General features: G+C 45.5%; 1 protein-coding gene across 3 annotated transcripts in view; it reads right to left on the bottom strand.

Annotated features, from left to right (window-relative positions):
* Positions 1 to 638: 638 nt before the first annotated feature.
* The window catches only part of PRICKLE3 (prickle planar cell polarity protein 3), a 34,288-nt gene continuing 20,951 nt past the window's right edge, over positions 639 to 13,975 (bottom strand). For all 3 annotated transcript variants that reach the window (XM_087710800.1, XM_087710802.1, XM_087710801.1), the window contains 4 exons: positions 7,709 to 7,912; positions 4,194 to 4,380; positions 2,675 to 3,193; positions 639 to 2,558 (listed from right to left, as the gene is read on the bottom strand). In XM_087710800.1, coding sequence (XP_087566926.1) covers positions 1,921 to 2,558; positions 2,675 to 3,193; positions 4,194 to 4,380; positions 7,709 to 7,912 — 1,548 coding nt within the window. In that variant the 3' untranslated portion in view covers positions 639 to 1,920. The remainder of the gene's footprint in view (positions 2,559 to 2,674; positions 3,194 to 4,193; positions 4,381 to 7,708; positions 7,913 to 13,975) is intronic.

The following is a 13,975-nucleotide window of genomic DNA, read 5'->3' on the forward strand; positions in this document are numbered from 1 at the left end:
TTTGTTACCTTCTACCCTGCTGAGTTCAAATGTGTGCAGATTCTGCTACCCAATCTTCCCAAAACCAGCTTCTGTTTTTCACCAAGGGTATCTTTGGCAGACTTGGTAGAAGAGTCAAATCCAAAACATTTTACTTCTGAGTTTTTTTTAGGAAGAGGATAGCTCACAGCATTCTATTTCAGTGATGGATTAGATGGATTGACTAAGTTACAATGAAATAATATATCCTGTTCCCAATTTGTCTAAGGTAGGGCAAGAAGATGAACATAATACTGCGTTGTGTTTCTGCGTGTGCAACGGTCTCCAAATTCTCTTTTAGGCTGACCTCCCCAAGCCCAATCTGATCATGACAGCTGAAAATAAGTTTATTTTTTCTGTTGTGTTGACATCTAGCAGTTAGCAATAGCAGTTAGACTTATATACCACTTCATAGGACTTTCAGCCCTCTCTAAGCGGTTTATAGAGTCAGCATATCGACCCCACAGTCTGGGTCCTCATTTCACCCACCTCGGAAGAATGGAAGGCTGAGTCAACCTTGAGCCGGTGAGATTTGAACCGCCGAACTGCAGATAGCAGTCAGCTGAAGTGGCCTGCAATACTGCACTCTAACCACTGCGCCACCTTGGCGCCACATCTGAAACAAATGAAACCTATGGTGTATGCCCTAAATTTTGCCAGTCCCTAATATGTAAGCCAAGGATAACCAACTAGGTGCCCTATTGATTTCCAGATGATAGGTTCCATAATCCTTATCTACTGATCTGCTTTTGTCCATTTCCACTAAAGGCTGCTGTGATGAGAAAATCACTCCCCTTTGCCCACTGCATTGTAACACCCATATGTTCCTTATGTTATCTTTTCTACTTTGCATATTAATATCAACACACTGTGATGATCCAGTGCAATGCAAAAAAGAAATTTTTTTCCATGAAGTTTATTTCAATTTCATTTAAATTAAAAATCTTAATTAGAAAAAAAAATCATTTTTTTTTAAAAACTGCAAACTTTAGAAATGCACACAGTGCAGAGAGACTAGACATTGGTGGGTGAGGAGGAGGAGAAATCGTAGGTCCAGTTTGATTAGGAAGATACATTGAGGGGCGTACCCCATAGAAGACATCTTCTGCCCACGTTCCCACCTCTAGTGTGGAAAGCTGGGGAACAGTTCAGCCTCACTCAGTGTACACACACACACACACAATCACACACACACACCATCACCACCAAACACCTTGCTACCAAAGGAAGAGAATCCCAAAGCTTGAAACTGCTACCTTGCTAGAGACTTAATATTAGTAATAGCAACTCGAAGGATCAAGGGCCAAAAGGACCACCCAGGAATGGTGCAAATATTCAAAGGTCACAGTTAAAAGGTCAAAACAGAAGTGCAAGAGTTCCCGGGGAAATTGCTGCTGCTCGAAGCTCCCTCTTGGGGGACGGGTGGGGAGTGGGGTGGGGAACGCGGGAAGAGGTTTATACAGGACTTGAACTTTCCAGAGGACAAAGTTAAAGCTGTGTTCAGGAGGTCACAGTTGAGAGGTCAAAAGGCCACCATGGAAAATAAACTACCACAGTTCAAAGAGCACCACAGAGAGACAGAGACAGAGAGAGAGACAGACACACACTTCCAGATTCTTCACACAAGGGTCACGTCTAAAGATCAGAGGTCAGCGTGGGAGGGGGGGGAAAAACAACAACTCAAATCTCCCTGAGGAAAGGTTTCAACAGAAACAGCGGTCATGATGACAGAGGTCACTTTCCGAGGAGAATCCTTGGTTAATAGGCACGGGTCAAGGAGGAAGAAACAACGGCCTACGGCTGCAGAGGCCCCCAGAGAGAGAAAGATCAACATTTCACCATTCAGACAAGCCCCGAAGCCTGACGACTACGGCTGGACGGCAATAGCAAAGCCGGGACAGCTCAGGCCACCACACAGTTCTTGTCCCGGACGACCCGCAGTCTTCGGCGCTGCCGTTTGCGAGCCGATTCACTGGGCGGCGTGACCTCTGGGGAACTGGCTCCAGCACGCAAATGAGGCGGCAGCGGTATAGGCTCCCCTAGGAAGTAGCCTTCTTCCTCCGAGGACGAATCGGAAGACTCAGAAGAGCTGAAGTCCCATCCCCGGGGTGGGTAGCGCCGGTGCCAGGCAGGAAAAGCGCTCTCTGAAGCTGAATAGGAGAGGTTGGCTCCCCTCCGTTCCCCCCTACCCTTCCTCGGCCTCCAGTCTTGGCTCCCCAGGTTGAGCGAGTTATCGGAAGTGGAGCGAGGGTGTCCCCGGATGGCTCCCCCCTTCTGCACCATCGGGGTCTCCAAGGAGGCTTGCTCAGGGGTGCTGGGCTCTCCCGAGATTAAAGGTTCCCGGAAGCTAACCCGGGGTATTCCTCCCCGAGCAAAAGTCCCGGGCTCCCTGCCCTCGCTGAGCCGTGGCCGGGCAGCGGCTTGAATTTTGGAAGTGGAATTGCTGCTCCAGTCGGAGGTTTTGGAAGAGGGCATCCCCAGCTCCGGCATCGAGTGGCGCAAGGGGGAGGTGCGCTGGAAACGTGGCTGGATCTCGGTCCCTGAGGAGAAACAAGATGATTGGGGTGGGTGGGTGTTGAGAGGGCTAGATCTCAAAGCCTCCCCCAACTAACCCTGCGCATCCGCAGCATTCTTGTTCCACTTAGCTCTACCTCACCTGTTCCTGGTTCCTCCTCGTCAGTGGCTGGAGGCAGGCAAGTGGACGTTCCCCGGGAAGCCCGTTCCACTGGCTCCTCACAGCTCTGGCTGTAGCCGGAACCATTGCTGTCTGGATCAGAGAGCTCTTCCATTTCTGTGGGCACCTCCTCGTCCTCATCCCCAGGCGCCCCGCTCCAGCTCCTTCGGATCCTTGGGGCGGAGTCTGACGGTACCGTCTGCCCCGCAAAGGAAACGGAGCGGGTGATGGAGGAGGGTGACGTGCCCTGGGACTGAACTCGGCGCTGCTGCCAGCTGGTCCTCCGAACATCCTGAGGACGGGTGCTTTGCAAGGCAGAGTCACAGGAATCCGAGCCGTTGGGGTCTTCGCCGAGGCTGCAGGCCCGGGAGCAGAAGATCTGGCCCTGTTTGGGCAGGAAAGGCTTCCCCAGCAGGGGTTGCTGGCAGCGGGAGCAGCTGAAACAGGCATCGGTGGCGTGCCAGTGCTGGCCTTCGTAGGTCATCTGACCCTGGTCAATACCTGCAAGGGAGGAACAAGGCCAAAACATTGTTTAAGCACTTTCTTTCAAAACCCACAAAAGCTGGAGGGGCATCTGCTCTTGCCAACGAAGGTGATCTATCCCATCTACAAGATGCTTTGGGGACATATCCTCCCGTATCTAGATTTTGCAAAGGGGATGAAGCAGCTGCTCTTTTGAAATGGTAAAATGCATTCTCTAGTCAAAAGGCTGGAGGCCCAGCACTGAAGCCCTGTGTTCTGGAAAAAGCTTTCTCTTGCCTCACTAAAAGCACTGCCAAAGCTACAGAGGTGGGTTCCTACCAGTTCGCACCAGTTCGGTAGAACCGGTTCGTCAAATCTACCGAAACGATTAGAAAAGGTTCCACCAGTGGACCCGGAAAGCAGGCCACACCTACAGAAGAGGCTCCAAGAATTTTTGAAACCCACCACTGGCACACACACACACACACACACAGACTCACACAGAGAAAGAAAGAGAAAGAGAAAGGAAGAAAGAAAGAAAGAAAAAAGAAAAAAAGAAAGAAAAAGTGAGAGAGAGATGAAAGAAAAAAAGGAAAAAGAGACAGAGAGACAAAAGGAAGGGAGAGAGAGAGAGAGAGAGAGAGAGAGAGAGAGAGAACACATGGCTGGCAAGCCACTCCCACCAGGTCACATGGCTGGCAAGCCACTCCCACAAAGGAGGCCACACCCACAGAGTAGGTTCAAAAAATTTTTTGAAACCCACCACTGCAAAGCTAATACTGGGAACTTAGATTCATTTAGGAAACAGCAGTCAGATATCTTTGCACCCTTGTTAGAAAACCAATGATGGAAGAATGTCTCCCCTCCATGCCCTCCTACTTGGATCCAGTCCTATTATTCGACATAGGCTGCTAATAATTTTGAGTTTGCCAATCGCCAAGAGAGTCTTGGGGACCCCCCCCCCCCCAGGGGCCCTAGGACCAAGAAATGCAGGTAGAATCCAGCCCTCCCATTCTCCAGGCACCAAGTTGGTGCTTACCAATGTGCTCCCCGCAAGCATCGCAATATTCTGCATAGAGGCTTTCGTAACAACGGCAGCAATAGGGGCGACGTTGACGCATGATGTATCGTTGCCCACCTAGGGCCTCCTCACACTCAAAGCAGCAGAAATGGCGCATGTGCCAGTGACGGCCTTCAGCTTCTGTGCACTCATCTGCAAAGATGATCTGTTCAGGGGAAGCAGGCAGATGGGTCCAAGGAGGAGACCATAGGAAAAACAATAATAATAATAAGGGTTAGGAGAAAAATCCTGCAGCAGCAAAATTTGTTCCCATCTTTCAACACACAACGAAAATGTGACAACCTTTCACCAAGTACCCTTGGAACCATAATTTGTTATTTTTATTGTAAGCTGCCTAGAGTCAGATGAGATGGATGAAGGGGTGAGCTGCTACTGGCGCACCTGGTTTCGGGAGAACTTGTAGCGAATGTTATGGCCGGTTCCGAGAACCTCCAAATCCCACCCCTGGCTGGCCCCAACCACCCCTCCCCACCCCTCCCAGGAGTCTCCACGCGGCCATTTTGGATGCGAGGTAAGCGCAGGGCCCGCGTGGAGGCTTGGGGAGGGGGAAAAACGGGTCTCCTGGAAAGCCTCTGGAGCCCACGGGAGGCAGTTTTTGCCCTCCCGGAGGATCCAAAAAAGCATCAGGAGCCTGGGGAAGGTGAAAACACACACACACAGTGCTGTAGTGCAGGAGGCACTAGGCCACGCCCACCATGGCCACACCCATCCAGCAACTGGGCAGAGAACCTATTGCTAAAATTTTTACCCCTGGATGGATGGCTGTATGAATGTGTTAAATAGATGACACACACAGAGAGAGAATTCTAAAAATTATCCTCATCTCATTGATTTGCTTTTCACAAACTGTCCGGCAAATTTGGAAGTGGGGATAAAAGGATAGAGGAATAGAAGTTCAAGAGGCAGAAGGTATCAAGGACTTCCAAATTTTTAAAATTAAATGGCCAAAATCTTGCTTGTGTGCAAGACTGAATGTTCTCACAAGTTTTTAGGCAACATTTCTAGGTCTTTGGAGGTTAGGTCACACAAAATGTTGGAATGAGTTCACCTGAAATGTTTGCCTCTCCCTCCTAGGAAAGCACAGACTAAGAAACGCAGAGAGCTGCTTTCTGGTAGAAGTACTGCATAAGTTTGTGTGATTGCCCTGTTTACGTATGATCTGGGAGAGAAGAGGTTTATATTTAGCATTTTGGTTCCTGCCAAGATCTCTCATGCTTTGTGATTTTCTCCTAGACTAGCTCAGTTGTTTTAATATCAGAACTAGGTTTGAAGAGCCTGAGCATGATAAAGTGGATGGCTCTAAAATCAGAAAGGATTCAATTCCCTACCCCCACTTAACCTACATACGAGAAGGGCAGACTTCTGAATCAATGGTGCCTACATTCCATTAGCGCCTCACAAAAACACATCATGTCTAACATCCCTAAATGAAAATCAAAGTAACTTACAAAAACACTCTGGTAATTCATGAATAATATGTCCTATACAATAAACTAGTTTTGGACCTGTTGTTTCTTCCGTTCATGATAGCAAGTTATATTAAAGGAGAAAATTAATGGTCCATCCTTCATCAAGTAGTCCAAATTTGCTTCTTAAAACAAAGCTATTTCTTGGTTTAGAGGTTGAATCCATATATTTTAAAGCCAAGATGTGCTTTAACCATGGTTTATTGCTGACTATCAAAATAACCATAGCTTATATAGCTCACACTACTCTGCCAACTTACTCAGATACTATTCTTCTGCTCTAAAGGCATTTATTCTAAAAGGCATTTCTAAAGGTGTTTTGTGCCTGTTTATTTGATTAGCCATTCTTCACCCATGAGTCAGTGGGGAAACCTGTCATTTTATGGAATCTTTTTGTGGGTATAGTCTTTGAGTGTATGTTTCTAGGCTTTTCTGTGCATTTGTTAGCATTTTGTGATAAATTACTTTGAACTGGGTGAGGTATATTTTCTCTGTGGTTTTTAGAGGGATTGGTTAGGTTTAGGTTAGGTTTATTAAGATTTATATGCCGCCCTTCTCCCAAGAACTCAGGGCGGCGTAGAACATTAAAAGAAACACATAATACAAAAAAAATTAAATAGAATATCCCAAACCCAATTAAAATTGACAATAACATTTTTAAAAAAAAATTAAAATTAACAGTGATCAATAATTTATTTTGTTTTGTTCAGGCCAGGCTGGCTTGCTGGAAAAGCCAACTTTTTAGGGCGCGTCGGAAGGACCGGAGGTCGGGGATTATACGAAGCTTCGGGGGCAGCTCATTCCAGAGGGAAGGCGCTCCCACAGAGAAGGCTCTCCCCCTGGGGGTCGCTAGCCGACACTGTCTGGCCGATGGCACCCTGAGGAGGCCAACTCTGTGGGATCGCACTGGATGATGGGAGGCTACCGGTAGCAGTAGGTGGTCTCGCAGGTACCCTGGGCCTATTGATGACGATAGCTGTACATTTTTGTGCTGGGAGTGTGTTTTGATTTTGTGAGGTGGATAATTTGCTATGTTCTAATGGGACAAATATATGGTTTGCCTTATGAAAGTTAGATCTTCACCTTTGCCATTTGTTCCAGAAGAAAGGGACACTAAAAGAATGATTGCCAGAAAATTGCAGGGAGTTGGGGGGGGGGTGAGGAAGGGTAAATTATCCAGAGTGATGTTCTTTTTAGTCTCCAAGAGAGACTTCTTAATTTTTCTTACATGATACTTCTATAGATTGGCATGAAATTTGGGTAGATGGTAAACAATAAAGCAGGACAATAGGCAGTCATGGTTAAAATAAGTGAAGAACCAACTTCAAGTCATGGTTTTAAATTATGGCTAATTGTAAAACACTAACACTGTGTATTACTTTAGGTGAATTTGCACACAGACAGACTAAAAGGAGAGCCTTCTCTGTGGCCGCTCCAACCCTCTGGAACGAACTCCCCGTGGAGATTCGAACCCTCACCACCCTCCAGGCCTTCCGCACAGCCCTTAAAACCTGGCTATTCCAACAGGCCTGGGGCTAAAAAGCTTCTACCCCCTTCTCGAATGGTATGACTGTTGTGTTTTTAAATTATGTATTGTTGCGTGTTGTTTTAAATTTTTTGTCTGTATCCCCCTCCCTTAGTTGAGTTGTGAGCCGCCCTGAGTCCCCTTCGGGGGAAAAGGGCGGCATATAAATAAAATAAACTTAACTTAACTTTTAAAAAAAGTACTGTTCTAGGGAAACCAAGCCAAAGTAACATTCGGACAGTTCAATTTAAAGCAGTGTTTTTCAATCTCAGCAACTTTAAGCCACGTGGAAAGTTTCTGAGAGTTTATGCCCGCATATCTGAAAATCACTAGGAACAACAAACATGGCTTTAAAGCACGCATGTATATATTCCCTACCCAACAGAAATGATCCCAGCTGCCCAACTTCCATATTTTCCATTCTGGGAAGACTTCCACAGGCTCACAGCCGCCCTATGCAGAATCTGGCTGAACCTTCTCACCTCATCACAAGCTTCACATCGTGGCTTAAGGCGCTCAGCATGGTGGCGCCCACAGTAGATTTTGCCCTCCTGGTAGAAGTAGATCAGGTCAACGAGAAGCTCCCGACACGTGGTACAGACAAAGCACTGGGGGTGCCAGCAGGCACCATGCCCAGCTCGGCTGGCAAAGACAGCAATGTCCCCTCCACAAATCTGTTTTCCACACTGCCAAGAAAAGAAGAACAAGTCAAAAAAAATTTTTTAACAAGAAACCAAGCAAAATGGATTCAGTTCCTGCATTCCTTTAGGTGAGGTTCCTGCATTCCTTTACACTTTCCAGTTTATAAATATGGAAGGCATTTCAGTTTTTGCTTTTTCCCACAGTGAGACTGTATTTCTGGCGCACATATTTTTTTCAGGCATCCAGGCTCTCCCTGCCCTTAAGTCCGCTGCTCTCCGTGGATGATGTATTTTCCAAGCACTCTAACCACATTAGCATACCAAGGAGAAGAAATTAATCTGGTTGAAGGGAATTCCAAAGATGCTGGTGGTCTCTGACATTTCATTCTATTTGAAAAGGTTCAAGGTTCATTTATTTATATGCCGCCCTATTCCCGGAGGGACTCAGGGCGGGCGCACAAACCCAAGGAGGGGAAGGGAAACACAAGAACTACAACAAAAAATACAGGGAATTTAAAACAACCAACAGCCACACAATTCGAGAGGGGAAGGGAACTCATCGACCCCAGGCCTGCCGACACAGCCAGGTTTTAACGGCTTTTCGGAAAGCCTGAAGGGAGGTGAGGGTCCGAATCTCTGCGGGGAGCACGTTCCAAAGGGCCAGAGCCGCCACAGAGAAGGACCTCCCCCGGGTAGTAGCCAGATGACATTGGCTAGTAGACGGAACCCGGAGGAGGCCTAATCTGTGTGATCTAATGGGTCTTTGGGAGGTAATTGGCAGCAGGCGGTCTCTCAAGTACCCAGGTCCAATACCATGAAGGGCTTTATAAGTGACGACTAGCACCTTGAAGCGTATCCGGAGACCAATCGGTAACCAGTGCAGCTCGCGGAGGGTAGGTGTAACGTGGGTGTACCGAGGTGCACCCACAATCGCTCGCGCGGCTGCATTCTGGACGAGCTGGAGTCTCCGAATGCTCTTCAAGGGCTGCCCCATGTAGAGCGCATTGCAGTAAGCGTGTTGTCACAGGAGGAGCTCTCCTTAACTCACTGAAAGCTTTTGAGATTTCATAAGCAAAAGAGAAAATGAAGAATAAGACTGGAAAATGTCATTTCCCAAATTTGACAGTCCTAATTTTAACAAGACAAGTAAGTATATTCCGAACTGACTTGTTCTGGCTGCTCTGATGTATAATTTGAATTCAGTTTAAAATATACATATATTTCTGGACTTGGATGAATTTAAGGAAAGGTAAATAGAATCATTTAGAAACAATAGATGGGCAGCGCCTTCCTTTTAATTGGAGATATATGCTAATGGAGCCAATGAAACACTAGAGGGCAGTCTTGGTCCACCAGTATATTTCTTTTTCTGGCTACCATCAGTGTTTTTCAACCTTAACAACTTTAAGATGTGTGGCCTTCAAGAATTCTCTAGCCAACCACACCCTGCCTTGGCAGTCCATGCTCAGATCCTGACCTGATACTTGAAATAACCCTATTCTTTAAAAAAAGAAATCTGTGAAAGAGACAAGGCAGAGCCAACCTGGAGACAAAAACATATGAAGAATGATTTCAGGAATTGGGTATGGCCAGTCTAAAGAAAACAAGGACTAGGGGGTGATATAATTGTAGTATTCCAGTGTTTGAGGGGTGCCACAAAGAAGAGAGGGGGGGGAATCAACTTATTTTCCAGAGCACCAAAGGCAAGAAACAATGGATGGAAACTAATCAAGGAGAGAACAACTTGGAATTAAGGAGAAACTTCCCAACAGTGATAACAATTAACCAGTTTGAACCAGCTTGCCTTCAGAAGTTGTGGGTGTTTTGTCACTGGAGGAGACTGAACAGGAACTGGTCTGAAATAGTATGTTCTCCTGCTTGATCAGGGAGTTGGACTAGAACAGTGGTCTCCAACCTTGGCAACTTTAAGACCTGTGGACTTCAACTCCCAGAGTTCCTCAGCCAGCTTTGCCTCTTTTATTATCAACTCTGAAGTAGCATGAAAAAGAATTGTGCTTATTAAAGGGAAAGATGTACTATACAATCCTTCTCTGTAAATTACAGTCTTTGAACCCTGGAGGCCTGTTCCTTTATTTCAGAAGTATCTATCTAGCAAAAGGCCTCCTGGACCGGATTACTCTGCTTTGCTTATTTGGGGATTCCAGAAATGTTGCCTGACTTTGTGGGGCTAAAGTCTTGGTGATCCCAGGCTTCAGTTAATTGCTGGAATTTGGGGGGTTTAGACCAGGGGTCTCCAACCTTGGCAACTTTATGACTTGTGGACTTCAACTGCCAGAATGCTGGCTGAGGAACTCTGGGAGTTGAAGTCCACAAGTCTTAAAGTTGCCAAGGTTGGAGAGACCACTGGACTAGAATACTTCCAAGGTCCCTTCCAGCTCTATTCTCATTGATTGAATCTAGAGTAGTTGACAGACTGAAACCTGGCCTAGCTTCATGCTTTTAGACTTTTCCAAACACTGCTTTCAGTCTGAAATCAGGCCCTAAAAATTAATCCAGAGTGCATCTCTTTACACTGGTATTTATTTTTTGTAGGTTTTTATTTTTCTAAAACCATTCATTCAGTAAAACACTACTGACAACTTAAAGCAGGGCAAGTTCAAGGGTTTTTCTTAGATTTTTTTGCCAACCTGTAGTGCCCTATGCTTAATCTGCAAGCAGGTAGATATGCTAAATCTTAAACTTGGGCTTAATAAACTAACTATGCTGAGATAACATGCTAGGGTTAAAACAAATTGTTTATGCCTCAGCATTGACAGTGGTGGTGTTCTTTTACTACAATAAAGCCATGGCTGGATTTCTACACCCACTGAATCAAAGCTATCCATCCCATGCCACTGCCTACGATTTGCATGTTTATAACAACAGGAATAACTTAAGTGTTTGCCTGCACTAAGAACAGTGGTGGATTCCTACCAGTTCGGACCGGTTCGGCCAAAATGGTAGTGGTTTGGTGGCTTGGGTCACTGGAACTGGCAGCGACCCAGGCCTGCCACTCCCCCAAACTGGTTCTCCTTGTTTTTTGGTTTTGCACATGCACAGAACAATTTTAATCACACTACACACACGAGCAAATCGGCAATAGTGCCTGCCGGAACCCATCCCTGACTAAGAAGTATTCTGTTCTGAAGACCACTCATATCATATCATATCATATCATATGTCGTGTTGTGTTACATTATATTCCTTTTCCAAATGTGTAAGTAGCTGTCTTAAAGTGAGTCACAGCTGTAAATTGATTTCCTGTTGGAAATCACCCCATGGCAGCTGCCATTTGCAGTCAGAGGGGCTGCTTGCTGAAAAGACTCAGGAAGAAGAGTGGACTTTCAGCACAGAATTTGTTCCAGGTTAATGTCCTGTGGCTGCCTTTTTCTTCCAAATAAAAGGGAGCTCTTGTTCTCTTTTTGCCCACCACTAATGATAAAATCTCACGTCCAAACAATTTTTGCCCAACAGCAGATACATTTGCACAGGCAAATTTTTTGAACTTCTATTAATCATTTATTCAGTTTCATAAATATTAACTCAGTTATGTGAATATTGCAAAGACAAAGCCAGCTGTTGTTGTTAGTTGCGAAGTCGTGTCCAACCCATCGCGACCCCATGGGCAACATTCCTCCAGGCCTTCCTGTCCTCTACCATCCCCCAGAGTCCATTCAAGCTCACGCCGACTGCTTCAGTGACTCCATCCAGCCACCTCATTCTCTGTCGTCCCCTTCTTCTTTTGTTCTCAATCGTTCCCAGCATTAGGTTCTTCTCCAGGGAGTCCTTCCTTCTCATTAGGTGGACAAAGTATTTGAGTTTCATCTTCAGGATCTGGCCTTCTAAAGAGCAGTCAGGGTTGATCTCCTCTAGGACTGACCAGTTTGATCACCTTGCAGTCCAAGGGACTCGCAGGAATCTTCTCCAGCACCATAATTTAAAGTCCTCAATTCTTTGGTGCTCAGCCTTTCTTGTGGTCCAACCTTCACAGCCGTACATTGCAACTGGAAAAAACATAGCCTTGACTATACACACTTTTGTTGGCAGGGTGACGTCTCTGCTTTTTAGTATACTGTCTAGATTTGCCATAGCTTTCCTCCCCAGGAGCAAGCGTCTTTTAATTTCTTGGCTGCAGTCCCCATCTGTGGTGATCTTGGAGCCCAGGAAAATAAAATTGGTCACTACCTCCATTTCTTCCCCATCTATTTGCCAGGAATTGAGGGGGGCGGATGCCATGATCTTAGTCTTCTTAATATTGAGTTTCAAGCCAACTTTTGCACTCTCCTTCTTCACCAGCATCAAGAGGCTTTTTAGTTCCTCTCCACTTTCTGCCATTAGAGTGGAATCATCTGCATATCTGAGGTTGTTGATATTTCTCCCGGCAATCTTAATTCCAACTTTTGATTCATCTAGCCCCGCTTTTCTCATGATGTGCTCTCTATATAAGTTAAATAGGCAGGGAGACAGTATACAACCTTGCTGGACTCCTTTCCCAATTTTGAACCAATCAGTGGTTCTGTTTCCAGTTCTCACTGTTGCTTCTAGACCCGCATATGGATTTCTCAAGAGACAAATAAGATGGTCTGGTGTTCTGTCCCCCGCTTCTTCGCTCGTTCACAGACGACAGGCAGACAGACTTAAAAGGAAAGAACTTTATCAGTCCTGGCTTCCACTGGCTGGAAGCCCAAAATTAAACATAAATAAAGTCTCGGGCAAGAAGATAACAGAATGCAAAAACAAAGATCTCTTACAAAGCAAATCACTTCTCCAAGTGTCTCTTTGAATCAGGGTTACAGAAAGCAAATCACTTAACCAAGTGTCTCTCACAAACAAACCACGACCGATGAACGATAAACCACGAACAAACGACGAACGATGAACGTTGACTTCTGCAACCAGGGCGTGGCACCATCAGTCCTTTTATCTCCAGAAGACCACATTAACGAGCTCCAGCTGCATTGTTATTCCTGCATCCCGACTCAACTCACAGCAAACTTCTGCTGAGTCACAACAGTCTGGTACTCCCATCTCTTTAAGAACTTGCCACAATTTTTCTCAATGACGCAGAAGTAGATGTTTTTCTGGAACTCCCTAGCTTTCTCCATGATCCACCGTATGTTGGCAATTTGATCTCTAGTTCCTATGCCTCTTCGAAATCCTGCCTGTACTTCTGGCAGTTCTCGATCCACATACTGCTGGAGCCTAGCTTGTAGGATTTTGAGCATAACTTTACTAGCATGTGGAATGAGTGCAATGGTGCGGTAGTTTGAACATTCTTTGGCATTGGCCTTCTTTGGAATTAGAATGTAAACTGACCTTTTCCAATCCTGAGGCCACTGCTGAGTTTTCCAACTTACAGCCTCTCTACATAGCCTGTAGAGAGACATTGAGGTGTATTGATTGAGGTATCAAGTGAGAAACTGGGAGATTATGAGTTCTAGTCCTGCTTTAGGCGCAAAGCCTTCTGGGTGACTTTGGGCCACTCACTTTCTATCCAGCCTAGGAAGCAGACAAGGGCAAAACATTTATTATTTTTATTGTATTATTTGCTAAATTTATATGCTGCTCATCTCATGGTTTGAGGCGACACTTCCAAAATCTTGCCAAGGAAACTGCAGGGATTTGTCCAACAATCACCAGGAGTCAACACTGACTCAAAGGCACCGAATAGAAAGCATGGAGAAGGCATTCAAAGATGTTGTGATTACAGAATTCACAGAGAGGCAAAAACCTTTTGGTAGGCAAAAAAGAAACAAGAACAAAAATGTCCAGTTTATGCCTATAGTGTGGGTTTGTATGTCACACTAAGCCAAAATCAGACCAAACTGTGGCTCAATGTAATGTGCACACTTCAAACGAGCAGAAACTGTTGCTCATCTAAGGGAGTATTGATCTTAGCCAGAGGCTTCTCCCAGCCCTGCTCTCCCTATTAACCTTTCATCCGGACTTACAAAAACTGGAATCTTTTATACACAAACCATGGTTTAAAATACCCCAAATCTATCCCAACGGCAGAAACTACATCAAATATCTCAACTTATACTTGTGGTAAGATGGGCGGCCAATAAATTTTATAAATAAATAAAATAGAAATGAATTATCAATACA

Source organism: Thamnophis sirtalis, unplaced genomic scaffold (genome assembly GCF_051295495.1).
Source record: "Thamnophis sirtalis isolate CommonGarterSnake01/CBP01778 unplaced genomic scaffold, rThaSir2_p1.2 scaffold_3, whole genome shotgun sequence".
Classification (NCBI taxonomy): domain Eukaryota; kingdom Metazoa; phylum Chordata; class Lepidosauria; order Squamata; family Natricidae; genus Thamnophis; species Thamnophis sirtalis.